Source organism: Lingula anatina, chromosome 2, assembly GCF_051362555.1.
Source record: "Lingula anatina isolate TDL-2025a chromosome 2, LinAna3.0, whole genome shotgun sequence".
NCBI lineage: Eukaryota > Metazoa > Brachiopoda > Lingulata > Lingulida > Lingulidae > Lingula > Lingula anatina.
In genome coordinates, this window is record NC_141768.1 from 34,133,770 (window position 1) to 34,148,292 (window position 14,523).

Genomic DNA, 14,523 nt, shown 5'->3' on the forward strand with positions numbered 1-14,523 from the left:
ATGCCCTAGTTTTAGAGATCTTGGGTTATTTGTTTATTTAATTTATTTTTTAAAAATTATTTATTTATTTATTTATTTATTTATTTATTGGAAATTGCTAATTTAATAAATCTTGGATGAAACCTTTTGATATCAACTATATTCAAACTGCAACACTGGTAATTAATCAAGATCCAACTTGACAGGCTCAAATTTCCCGTTAACTATTAACGTGACATTAAGTGTGTTGTCAAGTAACTTGTCCTGATTGGCCCTGGGTGCACTACTGTGCAAAATAATAGAATCTAGTAAGTCAAGGGCACTCAGAATTATATATATATATATAACTTATGTTGATGCCTAGCTGGTAAACGTAGACTTTGACGCTTAAGAAAACCAACGCTTAGAGCTATGGAATTCCTTCGTTCAAAACATTAAGAATGACAAGGAAAAGTTGAATTATCTTTGAACCACCAGATTTTAAAATAAATTAAGGTGTGAAAACAAATTCCGTTAAACTTTCCCCAATTTTTTAAAAATAACTTTTTGTTTATTTCGAACTGAATTTTATCGCAAAGTTAATTTTTTAATTTCTATTTAAACTCATATTTTACAACTTCAATTTTTGGTTGCAATGATTTTGTATAAATTTATGACATTGATCTTTGTATTTGCAATGTTTTTACAATGCTACATTTATTTTTATAAGCAAGTCTTTGCTCTACTGGTATTTAGCAATTGTATTATTATTAATTTTTTTTACTAGATTTTTCCCTATTAAACAGCTGTATTAATTGGGAACTTCCAACATCCAACTGGTACAGATTTATAACAAACGTGACACTGAGGCAGTTGCCAGATTTTTTTTTTTACTTAAAATGGGCGGTGATAAAATCATCTCCATAGATTGTAATCCACCAGTTGTTCCTAGTCGAGGCAAACCCATCCACATTCCAATCCTAGCCTACCTGTTTCGTTCTTCAAACCGTTTCATGGACTTAGAAAAAAAATGGTTGCAAAATGGGGCTGTACACAGGCCTCATATACGATAATTGCCGTATGCTACAAGTACCAATTAATTGCCTTAGATTTGGGAGCACGAATGTCCAAATTAACAACTCCAGTACCCCAACGCAAAATTAGTAGACACGAAGACAGCGTCAGAGCGGCTGCGTGTCGGAACCTTGTGCTCGTGGCTATTAATTTTACGTTCGGTTATTCAATTCGTGGCTCGACTCTTTAATTTGGACATTCGTGCTCACAAATCTGAGGCTCGAGTACACAAACGTCTAATCCGTTTGTGAGGCCTGTATTATGATTGTGTTGTGTAACGTCAAGTAGTGAAATCAAGTGTTGTAGGAAGAAAAGATTTTAAGCTGAGGGTACTAGGAGCTAAGACATGAGGGCGAAGAAGTGGTTTTTATTAATTAAGTACTGTAGCAGGTCAAAGATTTTGCCCATTAATGGTGAATAGATTATATGTGAATGAACATCATTCTTACCAATAACAGCTATGGCAAAACGCTTTAACGCTAAAAAACGACCTTCTGGTCCAACGACCTTCGGTCAAAATATTTCAATTGAGAGTGCCTGTGAATTGTTGGCAGAAATTAAACTTATTTTGGCAGCGGATGTTAGTTATTCATTTAAACTTCCTGGTCATTTGTTTTTGTTCATGTCTTATCATTTTATGATGTTGTTTGAGGTGGGGTATATTACAATATTATAACGAATGTTTCAAAGATGTCGAGTTCTAGATCATTTTTGTGTCATTGAAAGATGTTTTGAAATACACTTAGGCCTACTGGGAAACCCCCTGCTTTTCACTCTTGTTAATCAATTTGGTATGACACGCACCAGTATACCTGACAGCCAGTAGGATCTCCAAAGTTTAATATTGTCAATCAATATAGAATAGTCGTAACCTGGAATCTTATCTATTATTCAGTTACCTATCCACCTGGCTTAAAACTAATAGGCCTATTGTCTAAAATTGCCATTCACTGGTCGTGAAATAGCTGTTAGCTGTTAAAATTATCTTAGATTGTCGATGAATGATCATGTAAAAGGTCGGATTGAATCTATCTCCATTTTAAAATTGTTTTCTAACTTAAAATTGCACAAGTTTGTAAATCAGTGACCTAAACGATATGTTTAATAATAGGGCCTAATTCTATTGAAAAGATACGAAAAGAAATTGATTGGTTAACAAATAAAACCCTCGTGATTAATAAACCCGGTCCATTAATAGTGAAATAATATTATTTAAAGGAAAAGCCACTTTATAAACAGGGTAGGCCCTATCTATAAAAATTATTTTAAAATCACCTCATATTGTAAGATTTCACCGTAGCTGAGTTACAAATATCCAGAAATGATTCAGATAAGCATAGTGTCATTTCAACTTTTGCCGCATCCCAGTATCCCCCCCCCCCCCACCCACCCACACACACACTGCATGTAACTCTCTAATTTTTAATGCTAACCCAAACAAAGTTTTGACTTAGATCAACGTCTTTGCTTTTCAAATAAATTAGTTGGGCATAGCATTTACTACAGTATGTCGTTTTTGGATAGGCGAATCAATATTCATTCAGCAACTTAAATAAAAAAAACTCACAGTCGCAGAGGGTTTTTCTGTAATAAAGTTTTATTTCCAATAAAGGCATTTTCATTGAGCTGTCGATTCGGCACTATATCGAGACGCGGACGTAGCAAACAAAACAATCATGGCTTGCTGTACAAGCACACCGAATTTCAACAGTACGTGTCCCATTGTAGTCAAGTCTATTGTACTTTCTACGAGGGACTTTTGTCACGCTGCGGAACTATTTTGACTGCTATTGATCCGGCGGTGTTTCAAGTGCTATGACGATGAATGCGCAGTAAGTGAACAAGACGTTTGAGCCCCAGCAGTGAGACGATATTCTACAGAGAGAAGAAGTAGGATTCCAATTCATCTGGTTTTGAGCTGGGGTTCTATGAAAACCGTGAGAATTTTGGGTAAGTTTGTTGGGGGCCTTTATCACATAATTTTACCATCAATTAAATTATGGATCCTGGAGGGGTATACCCGTAAATATTGCCAATATTCCATGTATACAGCGTTACCTTGGCATTACCTTCAAGCTCTACCACAGATTGATTTTTCACTAAATATTTATATAATGCATATGTCTCTGGTTTATATAGATGACACTTTTCTGCACTGTGCATTAAGCAATAGAGAAAGGTGCACAGAATTAATACGTGGAAGTGGGTAACCTGTGGAAGTGGGTAATACTCTGGAAGTGGGTAACCTGGCCCGCATTGCTCTGCGTGCTGACCTACGCATGCAAATGGGAGTCTGCCGTGTTACTAGTAGTGGGTGTGGTCGGGGGAGGGGGGGGGGGCAGAACATTGGCCCTCAAATCCAGCAAGCTGGACTTTGGAGGGGAACCCCTTTGAAACATATTGCGGGTCCTTCAGCACCGACAAATTTAGTGGTGGGGTTGGCTGGCATACAGACCCTTATTTATAGGGCCCCAAAAGTTAACCCTAAGATATAACCAAAATATGTTGAGCAGAGTTTTAGGGAGCTGGAATGACCATGGTCAGACAATTTAAGTGGTGTGTAGTACCTGACAGACACGCCCATAGAGCCACACCTATAATGTATACAACTAGCATGCCCCAAAAATTAACCCTTAGAAATAACTGGAAAATGTTCAGTAGAGTCCCAGGAAGCTAGAATGACCATCAACAGACAATTGAGTGGTGGGTAATAGTAGGTAGACATAACCAAATGCCACACCCCTAATGTACAGCTATCTGGACTGGTAATGTATTATGTAACTCTTAATAACAGCTGTTAAGTAGAGTCTCAGGATATAGAATTGACCACTGATGGACAATTGTCCACCCAACCTGTTACTGAATATTTTGAATAAAATTGCAGTATTGTCCATTTATTAAGACATTTTTATTTGAGCATGTGTAATTTAACGAATAGACGCATACAGACTGATTCAGAAACAAAATAAAAATCTAACAATATCACTGACCAATGGAATTATAAGGAAGAAGCTTTTTTTACTCCTACAATTAGATGAATAATAGGGGGCAGGGAAGGAAAAATGCTAAACATACGAATACAAATTATACTAACTTACTGTGCTATAGGATAAAGAACTGTGCTATATAGATAAAGAAAAATTATATGTCATTGAGTAATATAGCTATTAATGTAAGTCAAAGGGCAGAGGTAACTTGAGGTCAAATTTGAGGCAGTTTTAGGAAAAATTAACCAAAAAGTTATTTGATTAAGAGAATGGAAATGAAAAATAATGTTTTGTATAATTTCTTATATCTTGGTTAAAATGTAAGGGGTATTATGAGAATTTGACAGTTTATTTTACAATATGAGGGACTTTTGGGCCTTGCAAGTGCTGAAGGGGTGTGGCGTTCCATTCATAAATAATAGGGGTGGAGGGGGAAAAATCCACACCATTTGAAAGGTTTGCTACATATGCAAATACAATATACAAATCATGCTCATTTATTTTGCTAAAGGATTGTTCTAATAGGTTAATTAACAAAAATGATGTGTTATTATGTGTCCATTCTCTTAAATAACTCATTGGTTCATTTTTCTTGAAAATGCTCCAGATTTAACCTCAGCTGTCCTTTGACTTTCTTCTCTTGTGTTTCTCAATTATATATATATATATCTATATATATATATATTTTTTTTTTTTGCTATTTTGATCACCCACCCTGCATTATTTAATCAAATGTCATTTTTTATTTCTGATCTATTTTCAGTTGACCTTAGAAATAAACAGCACGAACATCACGGAAAATTAGTCAAACATGATGACGATGAACAAATGGACATATGCTGTTCCTGCTATTATCATTATAGTTTTTTGTATTTCAATGATTATTTATCATCCAGTTTGTGAGGTGAAAGTGGATCAGTTATCAAACCTCTGGAGTAATTCTAAAAAAGAAGTGCCGCACAAAAACTTCATGACTACAGAATTTATCAAACGTCTTGGAACCGGAAACATAGACCCTGTCAATGAAGACCTTTTAGAGTACTTGAGAGGGAAATGGGTTCTCCCTCCTTCCAGTCTATCCTATAATCTTACCAACCCAAAGGCAACTTACTGGAATCAATTAGGACAATCAAAAGTGGTCGATAATATTCTGAAGCAACGGCGCAAAGGGTTCTTTGTGGAATGTGGAGCATTAAATGGCGAGGCTCATTCCAATTCCCTCTTCTTTGAGAAATCGCGAGACTGGGAAGGATTACTTGTTGAGCCTAACCCGTGGGCCTTTGAAGCTCTTTTGAGCAAAAACAGGTAAGGATATTTTACGACTTGAGTCACTTGACACAAGATAGATATTGTCTTTTTAAGTTATGTATAACAATGATACATGTACTTTGATAATATGTCAGTTGTTCTTGCTTCTAGTTGAACCAAATTCATTTTTAATCAAATGCACTTTAAATGCAAATTATTATTTTCTCATACATACTTTTTTTCCAATAGTGCTAAAATAAGATATCAGTCTGGACAGATTAACAAATGTGATAGAATGTCACAAAGTTTTTTATTAATAATAAATTGTACGATGGAGCTTTAAATTTACGTCATTATGATTTTGGCATGCAGCTCTCCACACTTTATCTAAATTCTATACTTATCATCAATATGAATGTGTATTCAAAATTTAAAATTATAACATTAACTGATCAATATATACTTTTGCTGAATTTGAACATATATATCACATGATTCAGAAAATGTTGGTTTATTTACTCTTTTCCTGGATTGTATGCTTATGTCTTATTTTCACTTCTTTCTAGGAAAAGTTACACTATTAATACATGCTTATCAACTGGCAGCAGTCCTGTAATGGTCGATTTTCAGTTCGCATGGGGGATTGGAGGAATACAAGAATACAGCCATACAATTCCTAAGGCGGAACGAGGCATAATACAAGGGAAAAGTCGCATACAATGTTTCCCCATTCGCTCTATCCTAGCCGCCATTGGCAGGACGCACGTGGACTACTTTACCTTGGATGTGGAGGGTGCCGAAATAGAAATTCTCAAAGGGTTTCCATGGGACCACGTCACCGTGGATGTGTGGACAATAGAATATGCAGTTCACGGTGGAGGTCCTGGCACACCAATACGTCTGAAAGAAATCAGAGAGATTTTCAAAAAGACAGAACTGTACAGGGAAGGAACCATTATAGGGGGGCAAGATGTAGTTTTTGTCAGAAAAGACGTACCACAGTGAAGAAGCAAACATGAATATTTTACAAATGGAGCTGTCCTTAAAGGGATAATGACTGTTCTTTTTGGCCAAAAAATGAATTTTCCCGGAGTAAACAACAATTTCCCTATTCTTACCCATGGTTAACGAATCTATTTTTACATTCAAAGTTAGTCCCTGGTTTTTTTCTAAAAAGTTTGGTTTTATGTTATAATCTCTTAAGAGATTATTACAGAGTATAGCCATGTATGGAGGTTACGTAGCCTGATGACAAGCTCAGATATCAGAATAATAGCTATAACTGCTGTTTTTGTGGTAAAACAGAATATATTATATTTCTATGGGTTGTTTACAATGTTTTTATTGTGAAATATAGATCTCATATGAAGAGTTATTATCCCTTTAAGTTTTTATGTGATACAATACGAATGACATACAGTGTTTCTCAGAAAGGACGTATGTACCAAAATTTAAAAAAGAAGAAATGAGTACAAACAAGACTACACTTTTTTCACCTGATTCAATAGGAATGATACCTTTTCATGTTTGTCAATTGAACAAATGTTTAGCAATCATGAGCATTTTCCAAAGAGAACTACACTTGTATGGTATTAACTGACCCCATAAACTGGGTAGTATATGTATCATGAATTCAGTGTTCATTGGTCACATAAATGGGATTGCATGAATAGGATAGAATATTTCACCAAAATAGTAAAAATTGATCAAATGTTTTCATAGTCAAATTCTTTAGTCAAATCCTTTTTTAAATCGATTAAGTCAATAACAATCGATTAAGTCAAAATGTCAGCTAATATTGGAGACGCTTTTAAAAAAGATAAATATTACCACTGGTACGAGGCTGTCTTGTAATATGGAATTTTTTAATATGGTAAAAGAAACAACTTCCTAATTATTCCACCCAAGTAGAATTGATGAGTGATTTTGAATGGAATAAATATGTAATTGAGTGATGTTTTATTTTATTATGCAAAAACAGAAAACCATGGTGAAATGAAAAACAATAATTCTAGTCATTGTAAAACTTTAAGTGTGACTTTAGTGAGACAAACATATAGAGAAATTATCTTGGACATTATTAATATGATGTACAGGTAACATAGAGGATATGCATAAATCAGTAAAAATCTTAAGAAGTGGAGGATGTAGGTATCTGTAATACGTTTTGTGTGAGTTTTATATTTGTATATTTTGGTTATGTCTGAAGTCCAATAAATTTTTTTTAAAAAATACACCAAAAGCATTAGTAAACATACCCTGGCATACTGAATAAATAATTTAATTAATTATGATGCCATACATTTTGCTAGATGGAGTTGATGGGTAGCATTGGCTTATTGTAAAGAGGATCTCCCCCTCATGACACGGGAGCATAATAACCGAAAAAGAACTTAAAAATAACAGGATAAGATATATACCTTCATACATGACTATTTAAAGGTATCAATGAAAAAATCTTAATATATACCCCAAAATGCACTAAAGTTCTGAGGAACCCATACATATTTCACCAACGTTTCAACTTTTTCACTCAAAATGGTCTGATGATAACAGACGCCCCCTCCCTCCAGGTACACTTAAATTGTATATATTTCACCAGTAGGTTGTCTTCAGGCCTAGGTTAGCATAATTCAGAGTTCACGTTGCCACTGCCTTGGAAATCTAGCCCAATAAAAAAAAGATGAAAATGTTAGAGTTAAATGTTTATTATTCGTACACGTGCATCTTTACAAGAAAAATACAGAAATTACTCTATCATGCTAGTCAGAAAGAAAGCTAAACTATCCATTTTTTCTTTATGTTCTTAAAAGGAATTACACAATTTACATTATTATAATATTGTAAGGCGCATAACCTTATAAAACGCGAGTAAGGCTGTTCTGTAAGGAGTTGGGTGCAACCTAGTGCTTCTACCTAGCAGAATATTTTGTCATTACAGGTGTAGAAAACGAAATTAAACCATCTCCATATATATATATATAGGATTAACGTCGCCTGCAAAATATTGTTTTCACAAAATAATAATAATAATAATGACAATAATAATAATAATAATAAAGAAATGATAATTGTTATTGCGGTCTCATCTTCAATTTCGGTTTCTCAAATTTAATCTTTACCTGAACACCCACAAACACCGTTTCAACAACAATTTAATGACACCATTTAGAACGTTAAGACCCTCCCAGCGATTTTTCTTCAAAGCCTTTCAAATTCAGAAATAATGCTTTTGTTCAATGGGTCATTGTAAGTTAGGGGTCATAACTCCATGACAGAACGTTTAAACTAAAATGATGGCACGGGACTGAAACCCATACACTCGTTGTCACCTTAGGCAATTTTTCATGATAAAATCTTATGCGGGAATGAAGTTACGCCCCAAACCGTTCGACATCTCACCTCAAAAAATGGAAATATGTCAAATTGACGTTAAACGCTCCGGGGTTAGCAACGATAAATAAGAACGCTGATATTTTATATTTTCGAGGCGATTTTTGTTTGTTTGTTTGTTTTTAATCAGTAAAATGGTAGATGCATTATCAATGGCGGATTTAGGGGTGTCAGGGGGTCGTGACCACCCCTACGATTTCTGAAAAAAATCACACCAATGGTCCCCTCTTGAAATCAGAATTTTGACTAGCTGAATCATAATTCTAAACCGTACCAAATGGCACCGTTCGCCCTCTAAAATAACAAAAATTTTCGGGGCCTTTCAGAAGACCCCAAACCCCACGCCAAGGTTGGAGGGGGGGGGGGGAGGGGGGCTTTGCATTCGTGGACCCCCCCCCCCTTCAAATAATACTGGATCCGCCCCTGCATTATTGAATAATTAGATGACCGAAAAAACCCACTTTTGTCATTTTAATGATAATAACAAATAGTGTTTTTATTCCATATATACCATAACATGACTTAGGGTTAATTAAGAAAAGCCAAAACATCGGGGAAGATATCCTTATTTCATACCATTTGTTCAAATTAAGAACATCCATATCCTCAAATGTAATTTTCCACATTGATTTCCATAGAGGTAAAGACGGTGACTGCAATTATATGAGGTAAATTTGCGCACCCTTATTAATCATCTAATTTTTGTGCAGTAAACTGGGCTTGCTCCATTTCATTTCCAATTAACCTTTTTCATCTTTTGCGGAAATACGAAGTGCGCATGACAGGAACCGCGCGCCACAGGGGTCATGGTGGTCCTCTGCTGTTTCCAGCATGGCAATGCTAGGTGTAGATGATGTACAAAGTGCGCATATAAAAAGGTCGTATGAAGTGTGCATTGCTTTCTGTCAAACTAAAAAGGTGGCTGAAGCACAGAAATGCGTAAACTCTAGGCAAGATACAGCTATTTGGACGGAGAATCAAGCAATTAAATGTTTTCTTTCTCAGTTTAAATACGATGCGCTGTATTACTAGACTTCACCTAAGCGTCCGAGCCTTGGCTGCACTGTCAATATTGATGACGAACTAAAGCTTCAGAGTTCTTTTAAATGCTTCGGATAATAAAGATATGCGAAAGAGACTCGTTATTTTTTCATATATAAAATCAAAATAACCAGTAGACTCGTACACAGCTTTCAAGAGTGTGGACAGGTGCGTAGGCCTACGTCTTCACAATATTACATGTAGGCCTGCATATCCAAGCTGTGGCGATATCACCTCATTTACCGGCAGTGTCAATTCTTTACGATTTTTATGTCTTGTTTGAAGGATGTCTTAAGAGATTTTTGAAGTGATAAAATGAAAAGATTCCCTGCATTGTTTGACTCGTACCTACTGAGTATACAGGTAAAACTGATACGCAGATCGTTAGTCGGCGAACTGATTAAATCGTTTGGTACCTGATAAGGCATCAGGTGTTACTTGTTCAATTGTTCGGTAAGGGGGGCGGCCACAACTACGACCTTTCCTCTGTAATTAAAACCTTCTAATTTTAAGTGTTAAATAGATGAGACAGGAATTCTCGACTCTTTCCCAGAAGATAATTAAAGTTTACCGTGTCTTACTCTAGTATGTGTACAAAATTTACGACAGGTAAAAAATGTGAGACTTTCGGTCTGACAAGTATGAAAATTTTGTCACACTGAAACAAGACCGTCAGGCAAAAACAAAATTATAGCAAGAGGCCAAATTATTTGATTTTTAAATGTTTTCATGCGTATTTTCATCGTTTTCAATAAAAGACAATAAAATCATTCAAATAAAGTGTTTTCCACACATGTCATACTTTTCAACTATCTAAGACAGTTAAATATACGTAGACCTACTTTAATACTTAGCATATTTGTATTACTTTACAACGTTTACCTACGTTGTTAGATGATTTTTATTATCCATTTTGTCTTTACCATACATGTATTATGTACCCTGTACGTGTAGCTTACAGAAAGGCTTTTCTCCTTTTTTTTTTTTTTTTTTTTTTTTTGGTAAATACATGCCCATTGAATTTTCCAATTCTCTTGTCATTGAGTTCAGAAATAAATGACTTTTTATTTTGCCGATAACGCGTTCAACAAGAGCCGATGTACTTTCTTCTTCGTATGTCTCTGTTGATCTTGATAATATGAGCCCCGTTTGTACAAATCAGTAATACGTATGCGGGACTGGATACATAATAATAAAAAACTTTTTAACGTCTCACGTTAAAAAAAAAATAGAACCCACCCTACTAAGGGTTATGAGAGACTAAAACCTGTGATAGGCCTACAACATTTAAAATGATCACTTATCAATAAAACACACACAAAAAGGATATTACCTGTACATACAAAACTTTTCAAACCTTCTCTTTGTTGCTACACAAAAAGTCGGGAAAGTTCTTGAATTTTTTGTAATTAGAATCCCCGTGTAAAACTTCACACCTTTTACTTTCTTTTTCCATAATCTCATGCTTAAAGTCTTTTCTTTCTTTTTAGGCCCCTATTCTTCAATTTTTTCTTCAGAACTTTATAATGTTTTTTTTCCCTCGCATTGTTTACCCCCGAGTTCTATTTGCCGATAGTTCGTTATATCCGTTGATTAACTAAGCATTTCTGTTTTTTATTGAATCACCGTTAATCTCCTAATATTATAGTTTTTCTTCCCGCCTTCGAAATGTTCAGCGCAAACGCGGTGCCCTGCTTTTATATTTTCCTTTCTTTCTACCATATTTTTCATTCTTACGGGTTTGTTGGGAACTAATTAAACCTCATGTGTCGATATCGCTTACTGTTATTGTAGCAGCGGGACAAAAAGCACGTAAACTCAGCCATGGTTTTTAGCACCGCTGTAAGTGTTTCGACATAGCAGGGCTCCCCTACCCACAATGCAATTTCCATTTCCGGAAAAGATGAAAAAGGCTAATAGGTATGTTTCGGAAATCAAATTTGTCACATGCAATACAAGGAATTCGTCAACACTTATTTTCTAGTATGTTAAAAATCTCTGCCACACCTGCATCTAAATGGTCATGAGATCATGTTTTAATTATATTGCCCATTTGCTGAAATCATTTGTGTATATTTTTGATAAAGTTCGGAGAATTCTGTTTATTACATTTGATAACTATTCAACAGGTGCGTATGCAAACATGGACACGTTCAATTTCCTGTTAAAACTAACTGGTCATGATAAAGTGTCCTACATTTCCTGATATTACAGATTTCCAGACATATTATACACTGTCTGGGGATCAAAACTCAAACAAATCGACCCCCCCCTATTTGTACTGGGTTTGTCCTTTAGACTACCATTTCATTTCCAATAGGTATGTTTCAGAAAAACACATTTGTCACAAGCAATACAAGGAATTCGTCATCATATATTTTCTAGTAATAGAATGCTAAAAATCTCTGCCACACCTGCATATGAATGGTCGAGAGAACATGTTTTATCTCGTTCATTTGCTGATATCGTATGTGTATATTTTTGATTAAGTTCGTTGAATTGTTTATTACATTTGATAACTATTCAGCAGGTGTGTATAGAGACATGAACACGTTCAATTTCCTGTTAACACTTACTGATCATGATAAAGTGTCCTACATTCCCTGACAGATTTCCAGACATATTATATTATGTCTGTGGATTAAAGATAAAAAACGATCCTTTTGATTGAGATTATTTAAGTGATGATACTTGTTTTATGGATAATTTTTGAAGTGTTATACAATTTAACCAAAGTTTTACATAACATTAACTTTTGAATGCTGGATCTATCTTAGTATGAATTTCAGTTTGAAATAATTATTAGTACCACCAGCGTATACGCTGGCGGTACTCATGGTTTTAGTCCCGACCCGTCTCGTACAGCTCCGCCGGCTCCTGCGGCTCCGCCGGCTCATGCGGCTCCGCAGTCGGGCGCCGGAAACAAGTCACCGTTACCGCTTCTCCTCCTAGACCGCCAGGACCTGTGTCCCCATCTCTTGGATTTAGGTCACATATAATCTCAACTTGAACACCCTGGTTTTTTTTGTCTCTGTCGGTAGATTGGCCTGGGCGTGACACTTGTTGAAACGCACCCTTGTCAAAATTTTTGAAAATTCAAGGCTAAATATCTCCCAATCCAAAGGAGTTATGGGAAAAATTACTACAGAAGTCTGACCGAAAGGCATATGTGGAGATTCCAATTATGCCATTGGATTTGACTTTTGACCTTTTTTTCAAGGTCAAACAAGCCAAAATTTTCTAAAAATGGGAATTTTCTGCCAAAAAATATTTGTTTGTGCTATTTTTTTGAAACTACACCGATCTAAGCTCTCCTGTTATAGTGAGAGGTTACAATTGGGGACTCCTTTCATCTTTGGGAGTTATGGGTCAATCGGTGCAATTTCACGGGAGAAGCAGCCATTAGATACCGAAACTGAAAACTTGCTTTTTTTCTGGAATGGTAAATGCCAGAGACCTTTTGTTCATCGCATTTTGTAGAACTTGTCAAGTGCAATACTGGGGATGATGTCCATTTTTTTGTTTTCGATATGGTTTAGGCATTGCGCTATATCAAAAATTACAACATTGCAATATTCAGTGGGGAAAATGTTAAATATTCCAAAATTAGCAGAGATATGCCCATAGTTACTATTGAACTTCAATAGGAAGTCATATACTGGTAATCTAACTGTGACCTTGAAATTGACCTTTGACCTACTTTTCACCATGAACTGAACTTTGCAAATTTCCCAGCCCTTATATCTCCAAAACTGGCAGAGATACACCCATAGTTACTGTTAAACTTGAATAGGAAGTCATATACTGGCATTCTTATTGTGACCTTGAAATTGACCTTTGACCTACTTTTCAACACGAACTGAACTTTGCAAATTTTCTATCCCTTATATCTCGAAAACTGGCAGAGATAGGTCCAAAGTTACTATTGAACTTGAATAGGAAGTCATATACTGGCAATCTTACTGTGACCTTGAAATTGACCTTTGACCTACTATTTATGATGAACTGCACTTTGCATGTTTCCTGGCCTTCATATCTCCAACATTGGCAAAGAAATGCCCATAGCTACTATTGAACTTATACAGGAAGTCATATGCTGTGACCTTGAAATTGACCTTTGACCTACTTTTTTTACCACAAACTGAACTCTGCATATTTTCTTGCCCTTCATATCTTCAAAACTAGCAGAGATCTGCCCAGTGTTGTCCCTAGGTTTTCTCTTTTGTCAGCATACCGGTATATGCAATACTGATAATGCATTTCAAGGAAAACCAATAGGCCTATTGTCTTGAAAATCACAGGAGTGATCAGTGTTAGGAAAATACAGGTCAATTTGAACATCTCCTTGATTGGACCATTTTAACTGTTATGTTTTTTCGATTTTTTTTTTCTTGTTGCATATTTTGAGAACTCTTGTTTATTGCATTTTATAGAGCTTGTCAAACACAAGACTGGTGGTGGTGTTCAATTTTTTTTTTTTTTTTTTTTGGGGGGGGGGGGTCCATACGAATGCGCTTACTCCAGCTGGTGGTACAATATCCAGAGGCGGTATCGCCTCTCTGATCCTCTAGTTTTAAAAATATTTTTTCTTTTGAATTAAGAGAACAAAATATGCTTTGTTTTTGTTGCTTTCAATGTATTAAATAAAGGTATTCATTTTTTAACCTTTTTTTTTCAAATAAAATTTTTTGCCCCAAATTTAGAAATAATACAATGGTATATATATATATATATATATATATATATATATATATATATATATATATATATATATATATATATATATATATATATACATGTATATATATATATATATATGTGT

The 14,523-nt window shown here is 35.2% G+C and overlaps 1 protein-coding gene across 1 annotated transcript; it reads left to right on the plus strand.

The window, feature by feature from the left end:
- The first annotated feature begins 2,790 nt into the window (after positions 1-2,790).
- LOC106178899 (uncharacterized) lies at positions 2,791-7,219 on the plus strand. The gene is made up of 3 exons (XM_013562262.3): positions 2,791-2,982; positions 4,783-5,324; positions 5,834-7,219. The coding sequence occupies exons 2-3, from the start codon at positions 4,831-4,833 to the stop codon at positions 6,270-6,272; spliced, it is 933 nt and encodes a 310-aa protein (XP_013417716.2). The 5' UTR covers positions 2,791-2,982; positions 4,783-4,830; the 3' UTR covers positions 6,273-7,219.
- Positions 7,220-14,523: the final 7,304 nt, after the last annotated feature.

Coding starts and splice junctions, on each gene's coding strand:
- LOC106178899 (XM_013562262.3), top strand. CDS start 4,831: ATGATGACGATGAACAAATGGACATATGCTGTTCCTGCTATTATCATT. Junction 5,325..5,833: donor GCTCTTTTGAGCAAAAACAG/GTAAGGATATTT, acceptor ACTTCTTTCTAG/GAAAAGTTACACTATTAATA.